The sequence below is a fragment of the Schistocerca gregaria genome, chromosome 4 (assembly GCF_023897955.1).
Source record: "Schistocerca gregaria isolate iqSchGreg1 chromosome 4, iqSchGreg1.2, whole genome shotgun sequence".
Classification (NCBI taxonomy): Eukaryota; Metazoa; Arthropoda; class Insecta; order Orthoptera; family Acrididae; genus Schistocerca; species Schistocerca gregaria.
This window is the reverse complement of record NC_064923.1, coordinates 431,975,280-432,001,846: the sequence shown is the minus strand read 5'-3', so window position 1 is coordinate 432,001,846 and position 26,567 is coordinate 431,975,280. Positions and strand designations below refer to the sequence as shown.

Genomic DNA, 26,567 nt, shown 5'->3' with positions numbered 1-26,567 from the left:
CAGAAAGGCTGGCAAATAATGAAATTTTATTTACGGCACATATTCAGTGTAACAGCAAGAATACACGATTAAATTTGTGTGTGATTTGGGGGTTGTATAGGATGTAAAATTTAGTATACAGTTTATAGCGTCTATAGCGTCATCACTTTTAACAATATATTCGCTATAACTGTGAAAGTTGAAGGTCCCATTTAAATCCTATGTAATCATTATATTTAAAAAATCACTTAGTACAACATGGCTTATTGTGACTTTTCGTATAAAGAGACATAGTTTTTATTACATTTTTGGAGAAATATATTGGCTAGAATATTTAATGGTCATTTTTGTTTTTTATGTCTGAGGATTACTAACAACAATGTAACAGAGATGTTGAGTCGCATATAGGCACAACAAAAAGATTTTCACACTTAAAGCTTTTGGCCAATGGCCTTTGTCAACAACACACACACACACACACACACACACACACACACACACACAGACTGCAGTCTCAGGCAACTGAAACCACACTGCCAGTGAGTAATTTCTGAATGATAAATCCACTGCATTATCTGTCCATGTATACAGAATGTAGATAGTATTGTTCTACCTACATCAGGCAGTTACACTGAAACAATAATCACTTGCGTATCAAATCATGTAGTAAGTTCACGCCAATTTGATGTTTATTGCATGTCGCATTCATGATATTGAAATTTTAATGGCCAGCAATGTAGCTGCAGAAGAGCAATCCCTTCTTCATTTGACAAACGATTCTGATACTTGATCTCTTCCAAGACTGAAGACTGATCTCTTTTAAGCACAATTTTATGATAACGTTTTGAGCACACTACTTTGAATTGAAAACAATGTTTTGCAACACCCTATGCTGATCTTATTGAGGCCCAGAAATAATTCTGTAAGATCAGGCAAGGAAGATCACCTTTCCTTATCTGCTCAAGCCTTTGGCTGCTGCATGTAAACTTATTAAAAGTTGAGTCCATTATCCACTAATTTGACTACCGTGATCTGAGTGCCTCTGCTTCAGGGAGCTGTGTGTGGTCAAGTTATCCGTATTGCTTGCAGTGTCTAGTTCTGAATATTTCTTGAGAGTTGGTTATGACAACTCTCTGTTGAATCAAAAATTATCAGTACCATAAAGTTTCTGATTTTAAACCTACTCTTTAGATGAATTACTACATTAGGAAACACAATGAGGTGTGAAAATTACTTTCACTACCAACAACAACCCCTTTCAGTAGTTTAACCAGAGTTTTGTAAAACAAGATACAAAATTAGCACATCTCTTCCAATTCGCTTTGAGTACTCACATGTAATACCCTTATTGTGCTTCTACTACTCATATGAGCTATTGTTCAACGGGGATGCAGATTGTATTATTTCACTGGCTATGGTGAATACTGGCAGTCCACTACGTGACTTTAGAACAGTTTTGTGGACTAAACTATCCTATTTATGTCAAATATGGGAGAGTGAAATATCCTGACCACTTGTGTTACTATATTGACATTCACTGTGAAAAGCAGAAACATCTATCAGTAGCTTATGCACAAAAACGATAGTTGTTACACATCACATAGCGAAGATGACGGGTTGCTGAGAGGCACAACAAAAAGACTGTTAAACAAAGCTTTCGATAAACAGGTCTTCATCAGACTAGGCAACATTCGTGCGCGCGCGCGCACACACACACACACACACACACACACACACACACACACACACACACACACACACACACACAAAACCACAGTCTCTGGCTGTTGAGGCCAGACTGTGAGCAGCAGCACGTGATGTGAGAGGCAACTGGATGGTGCGGTGAAGGAGGAGGCTGGGGCAGGTAGCGAGAGGGATAGCAGTGTAGGGGTTGGGGACAGTAAAGTGCTGCTTGTGGGGGCATACTGTGACACAGGGACGAGGTGGAGAGAGGGTAAGTCAGCTAGGTGCAGTCGGGGGGGGGGGGGGGGGGGTCGTGGAAAAGAAAAGAAGTAGAAAGACTGAGGGTGCACTGGTGGAATAGAGGAGTATGTAGTGCTAGAATGTAAACAGGAAAGGGCCTAGATGGATAAGAACAATGACTAATGAAAGTTGAGGCCAGGAAGGTTACAGGAACATAGGCGATATTGTAGGGAGAGTTCCCACCTGCGCAAGGCAGAAAAGCTGGTGTTGGTGGGAAGAATCCAGATGGCACAGGCAGTGAAGCAGTCATTGAATTGAAGAACATTGTGTTGAGCAGTGTGCTCAGCAATGAGGTGGTCCAGCTATTTCTTGGCCACACACTATAGATGGCCATTCATGCAGGTAGACAGATTGTTGGTTGTCATGCCCATGTAGAATGCAGCACAGTGGTTACAGCTTAGCTTGTAGTCATTTGATGGTTTCACAGGTAGACCTGGCTTTGATGAGATAGGTGATGCTTATGAACTGACTACAGTAGGTGGTGGTGGGAGGATCTACAGGACAGGTCTTGCATCTAGGTCTACTTCAGGGGAATGAGCCATGAGGCAAGGTGGTTGGGAGCAGGGGTTGTGTAGGGGTGGATGAGGATATTATGTATGTTTGATGGGCAGCGGGATACCACTATGGGAGGAGTGGGAAGGATAGTGGGTAGGACATTCGTCACTTCAGGGCACAACGAGAGGTAGTCAGAGAATGTGGTTCAGCTGCTCCAGTCCTGGGTGGTACTGAGTCAATGGGACTCTTGGAGTTGGTGGGTGACTGGAGAGATAAGGCACAAGACATCTCTTTTTGTACAAGGCTAAGAGGGTAATTACAGTCTGTGAAGACTTCAGTGAAACCCTCAATATACTTCAAGAGGGATCGTTCAGCACTAAAGATGCAACGCCCACATGTGGCTATGCTGTATGGCAGGGACTTCCTGATATGGAATGGGTTGCAGCTGTCAAAGTCCACCAATTGTAGATTCTTCTACTGGAAGCATTTTCCTCTGCTGCTTTTCCTTTATTCTGTTCTATAAATTTCAGCAATTTCTTCTGTCAGAAGGAAAAGAAAATCTTCTATTGACATTTATCCTCCATTATGGTTCTGTGGAGTGGATGGGCATTTAAAATGTACAGGTCCAAAATATGGAAAAGAAACTCTCAGCATTTCATTGTCTTGTGCACTGACTGGAGTAAAGTCAGTAAAATGTGAGAGTGGTCAACGATAATATCATGTGGCTCAATGATCTGGTGCAAGTCTTCCAACTGAACACCATTTCGGCAACTTGCTTGTCCTACCACGAAAAGGGGGCCTACAGTGTAACATCTTATCTGAACAACATGTTGTTCCTGACGAATCCTCACATCATTGAGGTAAAGGCCAGTTTAATGACAGACTAAAAACGAAAAAATCTTTAGCCCGATCAGGATTCGATCCCATGGCCTTTGGATTTCTAGTCATGCGCTTTACCACTAGGCCTCCAGGCACAACAATTGTCAACAGCCCTCACACAAGGCATATTGTAATTTCTTAATGCTGTCTAATCATCATTTTCCACTATAAACATGTATGCTTTGTCACAGGTGGTCAATCACTCACTCTTCTCTTTTGTCATTTCACTTATGTTTGTTTGTTTGACATGGACTGTATTGCTCCTGCAGTTTTGGCATGTTGCACCTGTACTTACTGAACTGAGAAAAAGAGTGCAGTGGTGACACAATGGATCCGTAAATGGGAGGATGGTGATTCAAATCTCTGTCAGGTCACCCAGATTTCCTTAAATTGCTTATGATGAATGTGGATATGGTTCCCTACTCTGTGGCTATGAAGCCAAAGAAACAAGTTTAGGCTTGAATCTCAGTTTTTGATCTAAAGAGTAAGCCCCCAGCTCCAATGGAATTTAGCTGTTGTCACTGTATATTCACTGCAATGCTACTTCATTTGGCGAGAATAAATTAGCTAAAAGGCAATACCCTTTTGAACAAACATAGGCTTTCCACATCTTTCAGTAACACTGTAGCACCATACAAAATTAATCAACAACATTCCTAATGTTGCATAATCTGACCCTTCCAATAATGGCAGAAATATTACTAATGTAATATGTTCTCAAAAAAGATACATAACAATACTGAGAAACATCTCAGTACAAAACTGGTATGTTAAAATATCTGAAGTTTTGGATGAGATTATCTCATCGCGTAAAAATAGCGGGTAAGACGAGTTCGTAAGCATTAGTTCAAGTGATACTACATGTGACCCCCAGCCTCATTTTTTATTGCAGATTTGGATTCTCCATAAAAAAGTAATCAAATTTTGTTTGAAAAATTTTTTAAACCATTGACAGATGGTGCTGAAATAAAGAAATAAGTAAAATTGGGGAAGAACTCTGATTTATTTAGAATGATCTGAGAAGGACTCATCAAATCGATACAAAATGTGCACCAATGTTTTTATTATGCCAAATTAAGCTAGTTTTTTAATAAAATGTATCCTATCCGCCACAGTTTTTGATGGAGGGAGGTGGAATGGCATTAAAATCTCATCAGGGAACTCTTCACAACTGCATTACTCACCCGACTGTGGTGCTCCCACAGCCAAACAGCGAACTATGGCTCAGTATAAAGGTCAGTGCAATGCGATCAGACGTCATTTCACTTTCAGATAGTGAACCATAAACATCAACTGACGAAAGTAAATTATTCTTTAGCAAAACATGGCTCACTATCCTCCCACAGAGAATGTTGATATGATGTTCATTTTAGGTGAATACCATAACAATTACGCTGCAGCTGCGCAATTGCATGCGGATCATTTCCCAAACAGACATCATCCAAGCGAAAACATTATTCGAAATTGCACTCAATGAGTTAAAAATGGATACATGCACCGTCCACCTCGTCATCGTGAATACAATGAAAATGACGCTTGTACCCTTACCATTCTCGCCTGTGTTCAACTGGATCCCGAAATAAGTAGTCGTGCGATTCAGAGACAAACTGGAATGACGAAATCAACTGTTTTGAGGATTTTGAAGGCACATAAATATCATGCGTCTCATATCACACTGATACAGGCATTAACGCCGAAAGATATGCAAATAGGCATTCATTTCTGCCAATGGGCCTTGGAAATGATAAGAGGTGACAATGATTTTTTTTAGATACGTTATGTTCACCAATGAAGCCACATTCAAAAACAATGGTGAATTAAATCGTCATGATCATCATTATTGGTCCCCTGTCAGTCCACACTGGCACAGACCAATGACAATCAACACAAATGGTCGTTAATGGTGTGGTGTGGAATTTTAAATGGTTACTTGATAGGATCATATTTTTTTTTATGGAAATATTACTGGGGAATCTTATTTACAACTTATCTGCGATGATTTGTTGGAGCTAATAGAAGATGTTGATTTAGAAACTAGGCAACGAATGTTGTTCTAACAGAATGAAGCAGCTCCCCATTATGCTAAAAATGTGCGGAATGTTTTAAATTTATGGTACCCTGGTCAGTGGATAGGATGCGGAGGACCAATTAAGTGTCCTCCACGTTCACCAGACCTAACATCTCCTGATTTTTTCTTGTGGGATTATTTAAAAAATATTGTTTATGAAAGACAGCCCACAACCCGAAACGATATGGAGTAATGCATTCCAAGAGCGTGTGCAGCCATATCACGCGACGTGCTGCTCAAAACTGTGGACAACTTTTGCAGATGATTGACTTTGCGCATTGAAGCAAGTGGGGATAATTTTAAACAATTTCTTCATGGCTAATTTCATTAATTAAGCACCCCAAATTGTGAGAGGCAAGGGGACTCACACTAATGAAGCACCCCCTCGGAATATCATTCTACTATGTCCATGTCATTGTTCTGGGGTAACGCTAAAAGTAGGATACAGTACATTTTGTACAATGAAGGAATTGGTGCAAATTTTTTATCAATTTGATGTGTTTTTCTCAGATAATTCTAAATAAATCAGAGTTCTTCCCCAATTTTACATTTTTCCCGATATCAGTGCCATCTGTCAATGGTTTAAAAAATGTTTCAGACAAAACTTCATAACTTTTTTATGGAGAATCCGCATCTGCCATATAAAATGGGTGTTTCCATTTAAGATTTAAAAGTTGTCCCTGCCCCACCCAAGAGGCCGGTGCTAGGAGTCACGTGTAGTATCATTTGATGTCCCCCTTTGAGCTTACGAACTTGTCTTACCCACTATCTTTACCTAATGCATAGTTTTCAAGATAATCTCATTCGAAAGTTCAGATGGACCATCCTGTATATGTCTTTTGACCAATAATCACTAACCATCAAAGACAAAATTTCTCAAATCCTGTATTAAGAATTGACTTAGTTCCACAAAGTACACTAACAACAAATTCTGACAAGGATTAACCCACTAACAACGATAATCATCATAAATACTTCTAGAATACATCACAGGTGCATATGAATATTATGAAAGAAGCATCTGCTTTGAAAAATGTCACATTTCTTCATCTGACAACACCAGCTTCTGTTTTCAGCTTTCATTTCCTACTAAACATTTCTCTAACTTTACCTATTTCAGAGGGTGCTCAAGTTGCCTATGTACTGGAAAATTAAAAAACTGTAACTTTTGAATAACAGTATTAATAGTAATTTTCAACTAAGTCAAAATACTCTTACAGATTACAAAAAGAGGTGCTAATAAGGTACCCTTCTTAGCTTGTTTTTGAATATATAGGGATTTCAAATTTCCTGGTGCTAGCAATCTGTTAAATCCTTTTGCACTACAATATGAAACTTCTATATGGAAATTAACCAGCAACGATGAGCTGTTTAACCCCTCCTTGATATGCCAGAATAAGAAAATGTCAGCAGGTGCAAGATCTGGTGGAAGGTGAGGGTGATGAACAACTGCCTTACTGTTTGAAGTTAAAACAGTTGGACTCACAGAATGTAATATTTTTTGTCACACACACACACACACACACACACACACACACACACACAAATATGCTTGGTAGATAGACACAATAAAAAACACACAAATAAACACACACACTTCAAGCTTTCGCAACCCACGGTTGCTTCATCAGGAAAGAGAGGAGGAGAGGGAAAGACGAAAGAATGTGGGTTTTAAGAGAAAGGGTAAGGAGTCATATGTCTACTTGTGCCTGTATATGTACAGATGTGTGTGTGTGTGTGTGTGTGTGTGTGTGTGTGTGTGTGTGTGTGTGTGTGTGTGTGTGTGTGTGCATGAGTGAGTGCTCGCGCGAATGTATACATGTCCCTCTTTCCCCCTAAGGTAAGTCTTTCCGCTCCCGGGATTGGAATGACTCCTTACCCTCTCCCTTAAAACCCACATCCTTTCGTCTTTCCCTCTCCTTCCCTCTTTCCTGATGAAGCAACCGTGGGTTGCGAAAGCTTCAAGTTTGTGTGTGTGTTTTTTATTGTGTCTATCTACCAGCGCTTTCTCGTTTGGTAAGCAGTAGCAGTCATACACAAAGAATTTTTTCAGCCAACGCGGAAAAATATATCTAAAAACAAAGATGATGTGACCCACCAAACAAAAGTGCTGGCAGGTCGATAGACTCACAAACAAACACAAACATACACACAAAAGTCAAGCCTTCGCAACCAATGGTTGCTTCGTCAAGAAAGAAGGAAGGAGAGGGAAAGACGAAAGGATGTGGGTTTTAAGAGAGAGGGTAAGGAGTCATTCCAATCCAGGGAGCGGAAGGCTTAACTTAAGGGGAAAAAAGGACAGGCATACACTCGCACACACACACACATATCCATCCGCACATACACAGACACAAGCAGCCATTTGTAAAGGCAAAGAGTTTGGGAAGAGATATCAGTCAAGGCCAAAGTACAGAGGCAAAGATGTTGTTGAAAGACAGGTGAGGTATGAGTGGCAGCAACTTGAAATTATTATATTCATATCATTAACTTGTACCCAACAATTATGTTTGTTATTGTCACTGTTGCATTTCGAAATCTTTTCTGTCGTCATATTTTCTCTTTCTGTTTTTGCCAGTAGATTCACTTTGTATTCACCTTTTCCTTTCTACCATCATCCACTATACAATTTTATCCCGCCTATATATACTCAATAATACGTAACCCACTTCCAAAGCATAATCAAAAAATTTTTTTCTGCTTTCGACACTACCGCTGCTATAAAATCCACCGTTTCTAGTTCACAAACAGTTCCTTTCACCTATTGAACAACCATTTCGGCTAGTTCTAATAACTTTCGCTTTATTTGCATTTCCGTTTTTCCCACATCATTGATCATTTTTAGCTGCTTTCCACAGGTTTTAATGTCATGATTTCTTCTTCAGACAATTGGTAGCCTCATTTTCATAATCTGCCACCACAAAACCACTCCTTTTAATACATTTACATGTAGTTTTTTCAAAATTTTCCTGAATTTCTCCACCCTTTAACGTGTTTTGGTGGCAACACAACCACCTAACCTTTATGCACATCGTTGTCTACCAACCCACGTTCACCACAGGATCAACATAGCCCAGCTTTAGCCAACTCTTTTTCACCTTTTTTCACACCAGATCTCCAGTTGCCTTCTAGTTCACCTCTATCTCTCCCCATATATTTTTATTTTCATTTTCATTTCAGCCCCATGTTATACTTTCCACCTTCTAATACCATGTCACCCTCACAACACCCCCATAACGACCCCATTAAGTTTTATTTACACTCCCTCCGCAAACATGCCTTCGCCCTAGCCAGATTACGCTCCCATATTTTATTTTCTCCGGCTTGTCTGACATTTGGCATTACCCCCAAAGGCCTCACACTTAAAGTTTCCATCTCTGGCTGCAACCCTTCTTTCCATCAGTCCCTACACCAGTTCCAAACTGAACAATCCATTGCCCTCACCCACCTAATCCTTCACCTACACATCAACTCAGCCAATGAACACACCCGTCAACTTCTATCCTTAATGAAAGTCCTGAATCTTTCCTCTCCCACATCCACACCGGCTGTTCAGATCATCCTCCTACAGGCCAACCGCAAATTAGAACAGCATGCCACCCTCCACCTCAAAAAACTATCCAATCTCCTGGTTTCCCACCTCTGGAAAGGCAACTCACTCACCCTTCACAACCTTTCCAGCAAACCTCAACCTCCTGTCATTGCACACAAACCCAGTCTCTCCCATCTACTCAATCTCCCACTTCCAGCTCCATTCCCTCCAAAACCTCAAAATTCCAATCAACTCAATCTGGAACCACAACACCCTAAATCAGTAGTTAACTTTTCCTACAAACCTCTCTCCCAATCAGAAACCTCTTACCTTTCCAAAGGCCTCACCTTCAGCCCCACTCCCAGATTCAACCAAACGGCCCTCGTCAAAGATTTACTGTCCTACACTCGTACTCTCTGCAGGAAATATCACTTTGCCACGAAGAAAAATGATCCTAATCCTACTACTAATGATCCAACTCCCCAAGACACTATTCAAATTGAACCCTGGCTGGAACAGTTCCGTCCTCCGTCACAGTGGGACCCACCTCCTCTTCCTCAAAATCACCCTCTCCAAACCTTCCAGGAATTTCTGACTTCCAGCCTTGCCTCTCAATCCTTATTAAGAAATCTTAATCCTACTCCCAACATCACCACTGTCGAAGCCCAAGCTATCTGTGATCTCAAGGCTGACTGATCCATCGTCATTATTCTTCCGGCGGACAAGGGTTCCACGGCCGTGGTACTTGATTGTCGAGAGTATGTGGCTGAGGGACTGCGTCAGCTTTCGGACAACACCACATACAAAGTTTGCCAAGGTAATCCCATTCCTGATGTCCAGGCAGAGCTCCAAGGAATCCTCAGAACCTTAGGCCCCCTACAAAACCTTTCACCTGACTCCATCAACCTCCTGACCCCACCGACACCCCACACCCCTATCTTCTACCTTCTTCCTAAAATTCACAAACCCAATCATCCCGGCCACCCCATTGTAGCTGGTTACCAAGCCCCCACAGAACGTATCTCTGCCTACGTAGATAAACACCTTCAACCCATTACATGCAGTCTCCCATCCTTCATCAAAAACACCAACCACTTTCTCGAATGCCTGGAATCCTTACCCAATCTGTTACCCCCGGAAACCATCCTTGTAACCATTGATGCCACTTCTTTATACACAAATATTCTGCACGTCCAGGGCCTCGCTGCGATGGAGCACTTCCTTTCACGCCGATCACCTGCCACCCTACCTAAAACCTCTTTCCTCATTACCTTAGCCAGTTTCATCCTGACCCACAACTTCTTCACATTTGAAGGCCAGACATACCAACAATTAAAGGGAACAGCCATGGGTAGCAGGATGGCCCCCTCGTACGCCAACCTATTCATGGGTCGCTTAGAGGAAGCCTTCTTGGTTACCCAGGCCTGCCAACCCAAAGTTGGTACAGATTTATTGATGACATCTTCATGATCTGGACTCACAGTGAAGAACAACTCCAGAATTTCCTCTCCAACCTCAACTCCTTTGGTTCCATCAGATTCACCTGGTCCTACTCCAAATCCAATGGCACTTTCCTTGATGTTGACCTCCATCTGTCCAATCGCCAGCTTCACACGAACATCCACATCAAACCCACCAACAAGCAACAGTACCTCCATTATGACAACTGCCACCCATTCCACATTCCCTACAGCCTAGGTCTTCGTGGCAAACGAATCTGCTCCAGTCCGGAATCCCTGAACCTTTACAAGAACAACCTGAAAACAGCTTTCGCATCCCGCAACTACCCTCCCGACCTGGTACAGAAGCAAATAACCAGAGCCACTTCCTCACTTCCTCATCCCCTCAAACCCAGAACCTCCCACAGAAGAACCACAAAAGTGCCCCACTTGTGACAGGATACTTCCCGGGTCTGGATCAGACTCTGAATGTGGCTCTCCAGCAGGGATACGACTTCCTCAAATCCTGCCCTGAAATGACATCCATCCTACATGAAATCCTCCCCACTCCACCAAGAGTGTCTTTCCGCCTTCCACCTAACCTTCGTGACTTCTTCGTTCACCCCTATGAAATCCACAAACCACCTTCCCTACCCTCTGGCTCCTACCCTTGTAACCGTCCCCGGTGTAAAACCTATCCCATGCACCCTCCCACCACCACCTATCCAGTCCTGTAACCCGGAAGGTGTACACGATCAAAGGCAGAGCCATGTGTGAAAGCACCCACGTGATTTACCAACTGACCTGCCTGCACTGTGAAGCTTTCTATGTGGGAATGACCAGCAACAAACTGTCCATTCGCATGAATGGACACAGGCAGACAGTGTTTGTTGGTAATGAGGATCACCCTGTGGCTATACATGCCTTGGTGCACGGCCAGCACATCTTGGCAGTGTTACACCATCCGGGTTATTTGGATACTTCCCACTAACACCAACCTGTCAGAACTTTGGAGATGGGAACTTGCCCTTCAGTATATCCTCTCTTCTCGTAATCCACCAGGCCTCAACCTCCGCTAATTTCAAGTTGCCGCTGCTCATACCTCACCTGTCTTTCAACAACATCTTTGCCTCTGTACTTTGGCCTCGACTGACACCTCTGCCCAAACTCTTTGCCTTTACAAATGTCTGCTTGTGTCTGTGTATGTGCGGACAGATATGTGTGTCCATGCGAGTGTATACCTGTCTTTTTTTCCCCTTAAGGTAACCCTTCCGCTCCCGGGATTGGAATGACTCCTTACCCTCTCCCTTAAAACCCACAACCTTTCATCTTTCTTTTTCCTTCCCTCTTTCCTATATATATATTAAAAACAAAGATTCCAAGACTTACCAAGCGGGAAAGCGCCGGTAGATAGGCACAATAAATAAAACACACAAACACACACACACAGAATTTCGAGCTTTCGCAACCGGTGGCTGCTTCGTCAGGAAAGAGGGAAGGAAAAGGAAAGATGAAAGGATGTGGGTTTTAAGGGAGAGGGCAAGGAGTCATTCCAATCCTGGGAGCGGAAAGACTTACCTTAGGGGGAAAAAGGGTAGGTATGTACTCGCACGTGCGCGCGCGCACACACACACACACACACACACACACACACACACACACACACACACACACACATATCCATCCATACATACACAGACATATGTTGGGGAAAAAACAGCGGAAGCAAAGTTGTATACCTTGTATATATTCCTTCCTGTCATTTCTTGTTACCAATATTAGCTTATTCCTAAGAGTAAGCAGTTTTCACTCAGTTAATACTCAGCAGAAATCAAACCTGCATTCTGATCAGACTTCCTTAACTCTTGTGCAGAAAGGTGTGCAGTATACTGCTGCATCCATTTTCAATAAGCTACCACTCAAATTCAAAAATCTTTGCAGTAATCCACGCACTTTGAAATCGAAACTCAAGAGTTTCTTCATGGGTCACTCCTTCAATTCTGTCGAAGAGATCCTTGAAAAATTAAGCTGATTCTTGTTGTATTGTTGATTGTGTTTACTTAAACTTATGCATTTACTTTTTTTAGGTTCATAAACATTTTACTTTTATCTGTTATTACTTTTACTTTGTAATTTCATGTACTGACATGTTCCATGACCTTGGAGATTTGCTCCTCAATTTGGTCCTATGGAACTTGACACGTAAATAAATAAAAAATAAAATAAAAAGGACATTCTTTCTGACGTCCAGAATACACTGGAGGATTGTGGAGAGCTTAGATGATGACACACACTGTGGTTGGACAAGGTGTGTCACTACATTGGAAAAATGCACAAAATGGTCATGGAGGATTGTCGATTGAAAATGCGTGAAATGGCTCACGCTTGCCAGGTGTCATCACATTTTAACTGAAGAATTATAAATGAAAAAATTATCTGCAAGATGGGTCCATGACTCCTGATGCTGGATCAAAAATGCATGAGAATGGACATAGCAGAACAATGTTTGGCCCGTTTTAGGAGAACTGAACAAGATTTTTTCCGCCGATTTGTGACGACAGATGTAATGTGGGTGCACTACTATACCCCAGAGACAAAACAACAGTCAAAGCAGTGGAAACATGCTGATTCTCTACCACCAAAGAAAGCAAAGACAACCCATCGGCGGGAAATATCATGGCATCCGTGTTCTGGGATGCAAAGAGGATTCTGTTTGTAGATTATCTCCCCACTTGGCAAACAATTACTGAAGAATACTATGCTAATCTCCTGGACAAATTGCAACAAAAGATACGTGAAAAAAAAAATCCAGGTTTAGCAAGGAAGAAAGTCATCTTCCATCAAGATAATGCATGTCTGCACACATGTGACATCGTCATGGCAAAATTACACAAACCAAGGTATGAATTGTTGCCACACCTGGCTTCTTTGAAGAATTGATAGCCGGAGTTGACAACTATTTTGTCGGCCCGGAGGACACTAATTTTCGAGATCGGATCAAGGTACTGGAACGTTGTTGGACCAAGTGCTTTAATCTACAAGGAGACTACATTGAAAAATAAAAAAAAGTCTCGATGATGGAAGTACTTTTTTCCTAAGCTGTTCTGCGAACTTTTCAAATAACACTCATATTTGGTGGTGTCAAAGCTGATCTTAAAGCAACATCTCCCTCTGTTTGAAATATGAAATCCTCTTGGATTTGCCTTTTTTACGGCCACTCATTTAAATGTTTCTTTCAGTACTTTTACATTTCAGCTCCAGATTTCCTTAACAGGCACTCCATTCTGTATTGTCTGCCACAGCAAAATATGCAGAACATGTTTTGTCAGCGCACAGAACGAACACTAGTGTGCAGCTGGAATATTCATACGGGGTAACACTATCTAGCAGACTGAAGCATAATCCCCACTCAGCAGCAGAACAAAAGACTTCATCAACCTTGCTCAGCTCGGGCGAGGATTCCCTGAGGATTCCAGATATGGGGAGGAAGATACTGCCATAAGATACTCATGACAAATTAACAATGAGCAAAGCACCTGGGGGGAGGGGGAGGATGCGGAACTTTGAGCATCTTACAATAATGACCTTTCTTTCTCCATTACATTAGAAACACAAAATACCCTGAGATTTTGCAAAATTCCTGATATTTTCCAGGTAAAATTTAATTCCTGAGACTTCCAGGTTTTCGAGCAGAATCGCCACTCTGCCAGCAGATATTACATCTCCCAATTACACATATGGTTTTCATGAAAACAGTATTAAATTATTCTGGTAAGTTTCTTATGTCATATTACATATTCATTAACTGTAACCATCAAGACCAGTACAGTATATGCACCAGGCCTACACTTACTTGCACTTCCGATACATTTGTGATGTTACTTATTCGAGCCCGATGCCACTGGCCCCTATATGGGCACACGCAATAATGTCCCACACAAATTGTAGGTTCAATCATCTTGTAGTTTTCACTGTGGAGACTATAGAATGACCTGAAATACATTAAGTCATATAAACAGTTTCAAAATATAGCCAATAAGTACTTCTTAAATTTTAATGGAAATGTCAAATAGCTTCTCAGTCTATGAAGTTAAAAGGAAACAGTATTTTACTAACTAACTGACTTACAAAGTTGCATGTTGGAAAGACACTCTCACTATTATCATATAATTATGACCTTCATAAAATTCAACAAAAACAAGAAGAAAACATACAACATAGTTTTTACCGTTGCCTTTCAGTACTTAGAAAGGTGCCCAAATTTCAGATCTGAAGGTAAGCATGTACTCTAATACAAGTTGCTTCCTAATGCCTATAAAATATTATATTATCATTTGCAGCCTCCCCCCAAGAGCAATGGACCTTGCCGTTGGTGGGGAGGCTTACGTGTCTCAGCGATACAGATAGCCGTACCGTAGGTGCAACCACAACGGAGGGGTATCTTTTGAGAGGCCAGACAAACATATGCTTCCTGAAGGGGGCAGCAGCCTTTTCAGTAGTTGCAGGGGCAGCAGTCTGGATGATTTACTGATCTGGCCTTGTAACAATAACCAAAACGGCCTTGCTGTGCTGGTACTGCGAACAGCTGAAAGCAAGGGGAAACTACGGCCGTAATTTTTCCTGAGGGCATGCAACTTCACTGTATGAATAAATGATGATGGCGTCCTCTTGGGTAAAATGTTCCGGAGGTAAAATAGTCCCCCATTCAGATCTCTGGGTGGGGACTACTCAGGAGGACATCGTTATCAGGAGAAAGAAAACTGGCATTCTACGGATCGGAGCATGGAATGTCAGATTCCTTAATCGGGCAGGTAGGTTAGAAAATTTAAAAAGGGAAACGGATAGGTTAAAGTTAGATATAGTGGGAATTAGTGAAGTTTGGTGGCAGGATGAACAAGACTTCTGGTCAGGTGACTATAGGGTTATAAACACAAAATCAAATAGGGGTAATGCAGGAGTAGGTTTAATAATGAATAGGAAAATAGGAATGCGAGTAAGCTACTACAAACAGCACAGTGAACGCATTATTGTGGCCAAGATAGATACGAAGCCCACACCTACATCAGTAGTACAAGTTTATATGCCAACTAGCTCTGCAGATGACGAAGAAATTGATGAAATGTATGATCAAATAAAAGAAATTATTCAGATTGTGAAGGGAGACAAAAATTTAATAGTCATGGGTGACTGGAATTCGGTAGTAGGAGAAGGGAGAGAAGGAAACGTAGTAGGTGAATATGGATTGGGGCTAAGAAATGAGAGGAAGCCACTTGGTAGAATTTTGCACAGAGCACAACTTAATCATAGGTTGGTTCAAGAATTATAAAAGAAGGTTGTAAAAATGGAAGAAGCCTGGAGATACTGACAGGTTTCAGATAGATTATATAATGGTAAGACAGAGATTTAGGAATCAGGTTTTAAATTGTAAGACATTTCCAGGGGCAGATGTGGACTCTGACGACAATCTACTGGTTATGACCTGTAGAAAAAAACTGAAAAAAACTGCAAAAAGGTGGGAATTTAAGGAGATGGGACATGGATAAACTAAAAGAACCAGAGGTTGTACAGAATTTCAGGGAGAGCATAAGGGAGCAATTGACAGGAATAGGGGAAAGAAATACAGTAGAAAAAGAATGGGTAGCTTTGAGGGATGAAGTGGTGAAGGCAGCAGAGGATCAAGTAGGTAAAAAGACGAGGGCTAGTAGAAATCCTTGGGTGACAAGAAATATTGAATTTAATTGATGAAAAATTTTTAATTGAATAAAAATGCAGTAAATGAAGCAGGCAAAAAGGAATATCACAGCTAAGTCCCACAAACTTAAAGACAGAAGCTGCAGTGAAGAGATTTGAACCCCACTGTTGATGCAATGATGAACAAGCAAGTTAAATATTCTACTTTATGCTAGTAATTCCAACAACCACTTTTGACAATTTTTTTTAATGCTTTGTCCTCTTTATTCTAAAGAAGCAATACATAAAATAATATGCTATCATTTTTATTGTTGTTGAGGTAGATGGATAAGTTACTGTGTGTGTGTGTGTGTAAGCTTTCACATATATGGTGTGATGGCAGTGATGGGAATTCCTGTGCCCAAAATGCTGAAGGTATCACAAATCTGTGCCATACCCTGACACGCCTCTAATCCTTCCACCATTCCAAGAATCAGCTACAAAGGAATATCCCCTCGTCATTTAATCCTAGACTGGAAAACCACCCCCAAAAACCAACCACAAAGAAGTGTTCTCTTCAGACTGGAAGAACTGAACGACATCCTTCACTCGGGTTTTGATTACCTATCATCAAGGTGGAAATGAGGTACATCCAACGCGAGATGCCTCCCACACCTCCTAAAGCGCTTCCCTGTCACCCACTCAACCTACACAACATCCTCGTCCACTCTATGGCATTCCCACTCCCAACCACACCTGGCACAGGGGTCATATCCCAGTAGAAGACACAGCTGCACAAACTATCCGATTCACCCATCCAGCACATCGTATTCCATCCCTGCTGCAGTCCTACCCTACCCCATGAGAGGCAAGTCCACTGTGAAAACAGCCATTCATATGGGCAGTAATCAAAAAGAAAAAAGTAACAGGAATTTACATTTTTCTTAAAGAATCTTTATTTGATCATCAACATCAACTTTGCACCTTTCAAAGTAACCTACCTGAGATATAATACGTTTATGCCAGCACCTTTTCCAATCTTGGAAGCACTTCTGGAACCCTCTTTTCATTATGGTATTCATCTCCTTCAGTAATTCTGTTTTCATCTCATCAGTGGTGGTAAAATGACTTCCTTTCATGTTTCTCAACAGCCTTGGATATAGAAAGAAGTCAAGGATGTCACATCCAGCATATATGGTGGCTGAGGCAACATAATGATTTTTATTTTTTTTTTATCATGAACAAGCACTGAGGTGTGAGCAGGAGCATTATTTTGATGCAGTTTCAACCAGTGGTTCTGCCACTACTCTGGTCACCTTCTTTGGTTTGCTTCACGCAAATGTCGCATAACTTCCAGCTAGGATTTCTTATTGACTGTATGACCATAAGGCAGGAGCTCACGATGTACTGTACCATCGTAATCGAAGAAAACAGTGAGAAGTACCTTCACACATGATCAAACTTGCTGTCTTTTTAAATTATTATTATTTATTATTGTTTATTTACTTATTTATTTTTTCTTAGCTACTAAGGCAGTTTCCATTGGAACAGTTGAGTCTTTGTTTGAAAGTAATACCTGTATGCCCATGTTTTGTCACCTGTTATAACCTCCTTTAGAAGTTCTGCAATGTTGTTGTTTTCATTCAGAAATTTCTGAGCGATGTCTACATGACCTCATTTTTGCTCAAAATTCAATAATTTTGGAACAAACTATATTGCTACAAGTTTCATGTCCAAACACCCGAAAAAATTGCTTGGCAATAGCCAAATGATAAGCCGACATCATTAGCAATGTCTCTTTTTACTTGTTTCACAGTAATGTCAGCAAAGCAAAAAATTGAAAATCGGATGTATAAAGCCTGCAAAACTAAAAATTTCCCATTACTTTTTGATCACTTCCTATGTAACGGATCTTCTGCAATTCTTGCACAGCATTTTATATGGTCATGGCCACCAATCAGCTATCCACCAGACTGAATGGCCAATGTCAAACTGTAGCCAAGAACAATGTTGACCACACAGCAGCACAACATGCAAGTGAGTATAACATACTCAATTTCAATGGCTGCTTCACAACCCAGGCCATCTGGATCTTTCCCTACAGCATCAGTTTTTCTAAACTGCAGAGATGGGATTTATCTCTGCAACACATCCTTTGCTCCAACCATCCTGGCCGTAATCTCTATTAACCCACTGCACCCTTCCTTCATCCTGTAATGCCCTCCAAAACCACACCTCCACGTCAACTTCATCGCACGCTGCACCCTAACAGCTCCTATACCCGTGTATCAGATGCCTAGCCTGTGCATCTGCCACCCCACCCTCCCACATTACTAGCCAGCAAAGCTGCTGCTTCCCTCCAAGTCACTACCTACCCATCCAAAACACCTCTTCTTGCCTCCTGCCCCTCTACCCCACTACCCATCCCAGTCAACAAGCTGAAATGCAATCCTAGTACTGGCACAATGTAGGGTCATAGGTGTGTTTATGGGGGGCGGGGTTTCTTTTTGTACTCTAGCTCAACAAAAAATTTATTCTGAAAGCTAACAAGTTTTCTCTCTCTTTTGCTATTTGGTGAGTGATCTTCACTCCTAAATTATTTATTATTTGTAATGATTATGTAAAGCCAATATGTTCCGTTAACTTATTTCAGAAATGATCTGTATTTGAAGATATGTAGGGAAAGAGAATTGCAGGTTACTAACGAATGGGCCTACAGACAATGTTTCAATATAGATTTTAATTTGCCTTTCCATATTCTAAAATAGGACGCTTGTCAATAACTTTAAAACTTATAATCAGACTGAAATGCTCTGAATTGCATTATGGAAGGCACAGGCAGCAAGAGAGAGCCACAGAAATACAAAGAAATGGAGCTTTTCCAGAACAAGAAAACAACTAAAGGCTTTCCTAGGGTTATGATCATTTTTTCAATGTTTTCTGCCCAATCGGCTACTGAATAGCTTAGTACTGGTAAATCTGTTAAAGAAGAACACACAATGGAAGTGGACACAAGAATGTCAGGAAGATTTCGAGCCAATTAAATACACACATATACAAGTTCGCACACTGAAATTTTACAGCTTCCTGACATTCTGGCCTGGGGACATGTCTTTTTCAAATTCATGAAAAATAAAATGAACATGAAATAAGGATAATATGTTTTGCTACTGGAAATCTGTCAGAATGTGAGTGTGCATATTCAGCCACAAAACTAGAAACATTAGTTATGGTGTGCGCCTTCAAAAAGTTCAGTTATTATTTACATGTCGAAAATACAAAAGTTTGCTGTGACCATCAAGCCATTACGTTTTATTTTGACCTGTAAGTTGTCCCGTACTCTACTGGCTCAATAGACAATATTTTTACAAGAATATGATTTTGAAACTGTATGCATGAAGGGTACATAAGGTTTACCAGTATTCGAAGGCCTAGTGTAGCAGAACTTCAGACTATAGAACATTATTAATGAAGCATAGTAATTGTAAACAGTACTTCCTGGACATGTGTAGAAACATGGAGTTATTACAGGATTGAAAGTGAAGCTACTTTTTACAGAGAATCAGGACCAAAGGGAATTACCACATTATAAGCTGAAGGATAATACGTTGTTCTATAGATGGAACATATTTTCTGATACATGATGCATATATATACACGAGCTAATAGTCAAGCTGCACTAATCTGGCACACACATCATGCGTGAGGAGGTTTTGGTATTTCAAAATGTGCAAGGAAAGTTGCTTTATACTGTTATTTTACTACCGCTCTGAGGCATATTCAACAAATGTTTAAAAAATGTCTAATTCGCCATAAGGCTAAACCCACGAATACATGTTGTAGAATGGAATTACAGCCAATAATACCTATGAAATCATTACATATTGTCTCTACTGATCTATATGGACCACTACCTTTGGCTATAGTAGGTGTAAGGAGCTGGTAGATTTATACGGCACTTTTCATAATACGTCAAGTTGTATATTGTAAAGTCCTCAGCTGCACCTCCAATCATTAAAAGAAAGCTATATGATTACATATCAACTGTGGAAAAGCCTATCGACGGGTTGTTAGACAATACTTATAATTTCATAATCAATAAATGGAAGCAGTTCTTAAATGAACAATATATTAAGTGGATCTTACTATATAAATTTCACCCGGAAGCCAACCCAACTGAGGCTTTTCCATAAATTTCACAGATTCACTTAAGCGAGCACAGTGGGTTGAATGTCTTGGAGTACTTGAAATAATTATGAATAAGTTTCCTCTTTATTTGACTTCTGATTTGATATATAAGATCAAAGAGAAAATGAATGGTTAGAGCCTGTTCCTCGTCTGCCCATAGATGAAGTTACCTGGGAGGAAATGCTTTCCCCATGCGGGCATTACTGAATCATGCTGTTTGTGGGTTCTTTATACATAAGTTTGTGGCTAACAATGAAGATAAGAAGAACTGAATTTTGGTTATATTCTTATATAACCAAAGGCGTTTGAGACCTTTTTTAATCACATTATAAAAATAATTTAGTTATAATAGATTAGAGGAATTTTAACTTAATATATGAATTTTTTAAACTATAAAACCTACTTAACACTAGTAGATATAAAATTAGGAGTGGGTTCTGAATTGGTTGGCAACAGAATTGGGTGAAACAAAAGTATTACCACTCTTTAGCCTGAAATAAAAAGCTTATATTTCTAGTGACCCACATAGATTCCACACACGAAATCTGGACACAGTGTTGTAAGGTGTGCCATAGAAGTTGACAGTTGTTAGAAGCATCACACACTGTCACTCAAATGCGTGTGCTGTCTTTACGCTATTCACTCTACCAGCAAGCTGATAGCTTATAGAATTGGACCGGCCAGCCTCACCCTCAGATATATACTGAAATTATTGGACTAGTAACATGCCACTCCATAGCAACTACCTTTTTTTGTTTTTTAGATGTATTAATGTGTTGTGGACATCGCTGTCTGTGTGTTTTTGTGGTTAGAATATTATTAGCATCCAAAATTTTATAACATATAAAACAGCTAATGTACAGAAAAAGTGAATAAGTGGCATTGCTCATGGCTTATAAAAAAGGGAAAAGATAAGCAAAAACCATTCTCAAACATAATAAATAATCAAAACATAGAATATGTACATATATGTACATGAGTAAATGTATAATAATAATATTTTTTTATACCTGGGATGTATTTTGCTTGACTCTTGAACATGCGAGAAGTAACATGGTCCAATATAGTTGCTGGCCTGGTGAAACAGTAATTCACATTCCTAAATGTATGACTGACAAATGCAAGAGGATGAGCAATTTTTTAGAAGGTTGATATACTATGCTATCTTTGAACAACATAAGGTGCTACTTCATTTCAGTCCCAATCTTTATTCAAGACATGTGTAGTGACAGTGCCACCACATTTAACAGTGCCGTCACGACAGTACGCGCAAACGGCGATAGAGGCGCTCCGCAACTCGGGTGAGTGCGGGAGCGCCACCTAGCTACGAACGGCGCCAGCCGCATGTCACGGCACGGCAGTCAAATACGAGATACTGAGTTGATATCATGTAACCAGCTAGTGTTCCTAAATGAGAGTGTTTGAATATCCACACAATATTGGTGATTAAAGGTTATAACAACATGTACAAGGATTATTTGATAGAAATGGTCAACACACGAGCTGAAATGCGACACTAAACTTTTTTTGGAAAATTGTGCTTTAAATGACAATATTATTCTGTACATGAAGGACAAAAAAGGAGTTTGAACTGGGGTTATCATATTTATATTATTATAGCAAGATGTGTCTACAAAAACGAAAGTGATATGCGACCTTTGACATTATGTAGTTAAACTCTTTTTGTGACAAATATGCCTCTCTTTTGTTTTTCATTCTGACAACAATCAATTGTAAGTTTATTCCAATTATAGATGTGGTAATATCAAAATAATAATGATGAATTTAACTGGATGTTGACTATCATTTCATAGTGAAATCTGAATCTTTAACATAATTTCATTTATTGAGAAGTGAAAAGTAATTTGGACAGCAGTTCATAGATGTGGTCTGGTACCGTGGCGAAGCCATCCTGTGGTGTAACATAGCAAACGTGTTTGTAATCTATCCTTACCATAAAGTACCTGCATCTTACTGCATAGTAAGTCCAATATCTGAGAAGTGAAATCAATTTTTCATTGACATAATCACGTAACTTTCAGATCATATATGTTTCAGGCCATTATCATTCCGCTACATAACTTGGTAAATGGTGGTCAATCATTTATTCCTCTATTTGGAAAGAAATAAGCTGATTCTAAATTTCATGATGTAGTGCCACAATTATATTGGTTGCAACAAATCTAACACACCATTAGCAAAGCTTATAAAAATCGCTGTTGTACTATCTTGCTGCTGCTCATCTTTGTGATTTGCCTTTGCCTGAGCTGCAGTTAATGACAATGTAAAAGAATAATATTTTAGTAGGAAAAGGCAGGATGACAGATGTTATCTTCTTAACAAAGAGACAGGGAATTTCGTGCAACTATTTATGAGAGCGGCTCAAAATTTTATACCAAATGATATCAATGTTGCTCCCAATGAGAAAGTGTGTTACAAGAATGACATTTATGTGCCTGATCACTGGGTGGAACCAGTGCCAAAAGCTGTGAACAATAAAATATATTAGATGGTGAGAATACAAATTAATGATTGTGTCACTTAAGTGGATTAAAGAGCTTGCCGTTCACATAGAAAGGGCTTCTGATGGACAAAAAAAATAAGAGGCTGCAAATGCACAGGCTTAACGTAAAATGTATCTGTTCAATAGTAATGAAATTTAAATACTCCATGATTGACATTAAAGATTAGAGAAATGTGAACATTGCAAGATTACCATTGCGTTAGAGCCTATGGCCATTCTGAAGCAAAAATAACAGATAGACTGAAAGTCCTTCAAAAATCTTCCTTACATATCCCACACCTTGTATTTCAATATAACACTAGAATTAATGAAGAGCATGTGAAATACACTACTGAAAATGATGATGACTAAACCAGCAGCTCAAGTGCTGGCAATGAAGGAAATGGTATGGTTTAATCAATGTTTTGGTATGTTACCAATTTAAAGCATGTCCTTGAAAAATTCTAGCAATGAAAATAGATAACATGTACATAGTCTGATTTTCCTCAAATTCTAACTGCTCTTCAATTTGGGTCAGAATCTTTTTCTGCAAAAGTAACCAACAGAGGGAACTTTCATCATAACAATCTTTCTTATAAGGATATTCTCAGACATATAATAAAACATTGTTTTGATGTATGCTACTTGCACTATTTACAGTAAACAAATAATAACACATAAATGAATTTTCCCGAAAATGAAAATATGTATGCCTTATTTTTTTTACTCAAGCATCCATTTACACTTGCTGAAGAGTATTATGAAGATTCCTTGTATCATATTTGTAATACAACATGCATAACAAACAGAAGTCATATGGAACACTGTAAAAGCTAATTAGTTTACAGAGTGTTCTGACTAAACAAGGAAATGTAGCTGCCTGCCATTCTTCCTTTAATTATTTAATGACTTATTACTTCTATAAACATACCAATCATTGGGAAGTTCTCACTTTGGAAGGATGCAATGGCAGAGTTGGATCTGTTCTGCAACATGAGTTTATAACAATAGTAGCCCTACTAAGTTTAAATGTGTGGTGAGATATAAGGAAGCTCTGAATTGATTGGGAACTGAGCTGCTGATACTTATAATGATTCCTGTATTTACAAGAGTCAGATGAATAGATAACAAAAGCACAATGTATGCCTGAGGCCCAGTACTCTAAATGGGAGCATTCCCCTGAGACCCAGCTGTTCCCACTGAGCAATTATTTCATGAGTGCACTTTTTTTTTAAAGCTCATCATTTACTTACTGCACTTTCTTATTCAGTGCTATGAATGTAAACTTTAATCACTTGTTAAAAACAGGGGATTGCAGAAATTCTTTTAACTAATGAAATGATCATATTACCTGTAAAAATTTAATAAAAAATAAAAAAATTATAGTCTACTTAAATTAACTTGTCAGTTTGCATTTGTCACATATCACCATAGTGTTGGCAGAACCGCTGTCACCTGTCCTTTGGCTAAGGCAGTCAGATAGACATGGGGCTGCCCTCTGCATCAAATGCTGTGCATTAATCTAATGCTGGAAGACAACACAAGCTTGGTTGTGGCACAATGGCAACATTGAACAGTTCAGGTATGACTCTGCACAAGTTTTTGCTGGAAGAACTCTGTTCAACAACAAACAAATGACTACAGTTTTTGACCAGTATGTCTCTCATCAAACAAGAATTCATTTACGATTATGTTTTGGAAACTTGCCATTTCTTACATTGGAATTCTAGGAGATTTGTGCAAACAGCTGATGTCTTCTAATTCAATATTCTGGCTTATGAGTTGTTCATCATCATATTAACTCCCTAAATACAGAAGGAGAGGATGAAGAGAAGTTCTTGAAATGGGGTAACCCTCTTTCAAATGCATTATCAATTTGATAATCAGAAGCCTCTCTACAATGTTATTCAATCTCTATATTGAGCACACAGTAAAAGAAACAAAAAAATTTGGAGTAGCAATTAAAATCCATGGAGAACAAGTAAAACTTTGAGGTTTTCTGATGACATTGTAATTCTGTCAGAGACAGCAGAAGCCTGGAAGAGCAGCTGAACGGAATGGACAGTGTCTTTGTCTTGAAAGGAGGATATAAGATGAACATCAACAAAACCAAAATAAGGATAATGGAATGCAGTATAATTAAATCAGGCAATGCTAAGGGAATTAGTTTAAAAAACCAGACACTTAAAGTTGTAAATGAGTTTTGCTATTTGGGAAGAAAAATAACTGATGACTGTTGAAACAGGGAGGATACAAAATGTAGGCTGGCAATGGCAAGGAAAGTGTTTCTGAAGAAGGGAAATTTGTTAATATGGAATACAGGTTTAAATGTCAGGAAGTCTTTTCTGGAAGCATTTGTATGGAGTATAGTCATGTATGGAAGTGAAACATGGATGATAAACAGTGTAGACAAGAAGAGAATAGAAGCTTTCGAAATGTGGTGCTACAGAAGAATGCTGAAGATTAGATGGGTGGATCACATAACTAAAGAGGAGGTACTGAATAGGAAAAGAGGAATTTGTGGCACAACTTGACCAGAAGAAGGGATCGGTTGGCAGGACATGTTCTGAGGCATCAAGGGATCAACAATTTGGAGCGAAGTGTGGAGGGTAAAACTCATAGAAGGAGACCAAGAGATGAATACACTAAGTAGATTCAGAAAGACATAGGTTGCAGTAGTTACTCGGAAATAAGAGGCTTGTACAGTACAGAGTAGCATGGAGAGCTGCTCAAACTAGTATGTGGATTGAATAACACAACTATAAAAATCAGAAGAAATGTGTGTGAGCAACATGGGGATTTCCTTTTTTTTATGTTTTATTTCATTCACTTTTCTTTGATGACACAACGATTCCCGAAATACCATGCCCTAAGCTGACTATGCTAATGAAAAGTGGACTCAGTTGTCTACTCTACTGCTGTGAATAGTCAGAGTAAGCATTAAATACAACAGTTTTGATGGTTTTTCCAACCATCATAAGAGAGTGTGGAGAGAGTACATCATCACAATGACTTCAGTGAACACAGTGCAAGAATTTATCCTTCAGTTGTATTAACATATAAGAAACCAGTAAGGAGCATCCAGTAAGAACATACTGACAGATCAAGAAAGTGAGAGGGTGGATCAAATATAAATGTGAACTCATTCCGTATTTATTCCATGTAAGTCTGCCCTATGTAAAGTCATAAATGAGCTGTGGTCAACATAAAAATTATTTGTAATAACTAGAAGTTACACACATCATCTTTGTGCCAAATGATTAAGCAACAAATGTCTGATGGCAGAGTACAATTTTATGCATAATGACATTCACTCTTAGCCAACACAGAACTAAAAGCTTCAGTTTTAGCAATAATCTTTATACAAAATTTTATGTTGTGTTCTGGCATAAATCAAAATTAGTATAATAAATACTTACTGCATTGCATCAACAAGACAATCAAAGGCAGCACAGTTGCTGTCATAGTTGAGAACAACCCAAAATTTGCTTGGTGACAAAGCATCAGAAACAACAACTTCAAATGTAAAACCAGGCATTGTGTTGGGAAGCTGCTGGCATGGAACTTCTTCATGAGCCAAGAGAGCACCTGGAGGGTAATAGGCTGTGAGTATGGTGTCCAGGTCATCCTCAGCACCCTAAACATATTTTACATAGTGCAACTGTGATTTTCAATTCCATATTACTTCTTCTTAATATTACTTCTTCTTAATGAGCATTCCTACTCAAAGAGAAAGTAGTAGACTCATTGTGTAACAAGTGTTCTAACAGAAAGGATAAACTTATCTGTGTGGCAGGTACAGGGCACACAGACACTGTCACTGAATATTGTGTA

At 39.6% G+C, this 26,567-nt stretch overlaps 1 protein-coding gene across 3 annotated transcripts in view; it reads right to left on the bottom strand.

The window, feature by feature from the left end:
• LOC126267134 (uncharacterized) overlaps positions 1-26,567 on the bottom strand; it is a 126,926-nt gene that overhangs the window by 15,797 nt on the left and 84,562 nt on the right. For all 3 annotated transcript variants that reach the window (XM_049972057.1, XM_049972058.1, XM_049972059.1), the window contains 2 exons: positions 26,153-26,370; positions 14,226-14,364 (listed from right to left, as the gene is read on the bottom strand). In XM_049972057.1, the coding sequence (XP_049828014.1) occupies positions 14,226-14,364; positions 26,153-26,370 (357 nt within the window). The remainder of the gene's footprint in view (positions 1-14,225; positions 14,365-26,152; positions 26,371-26,567) is intronic.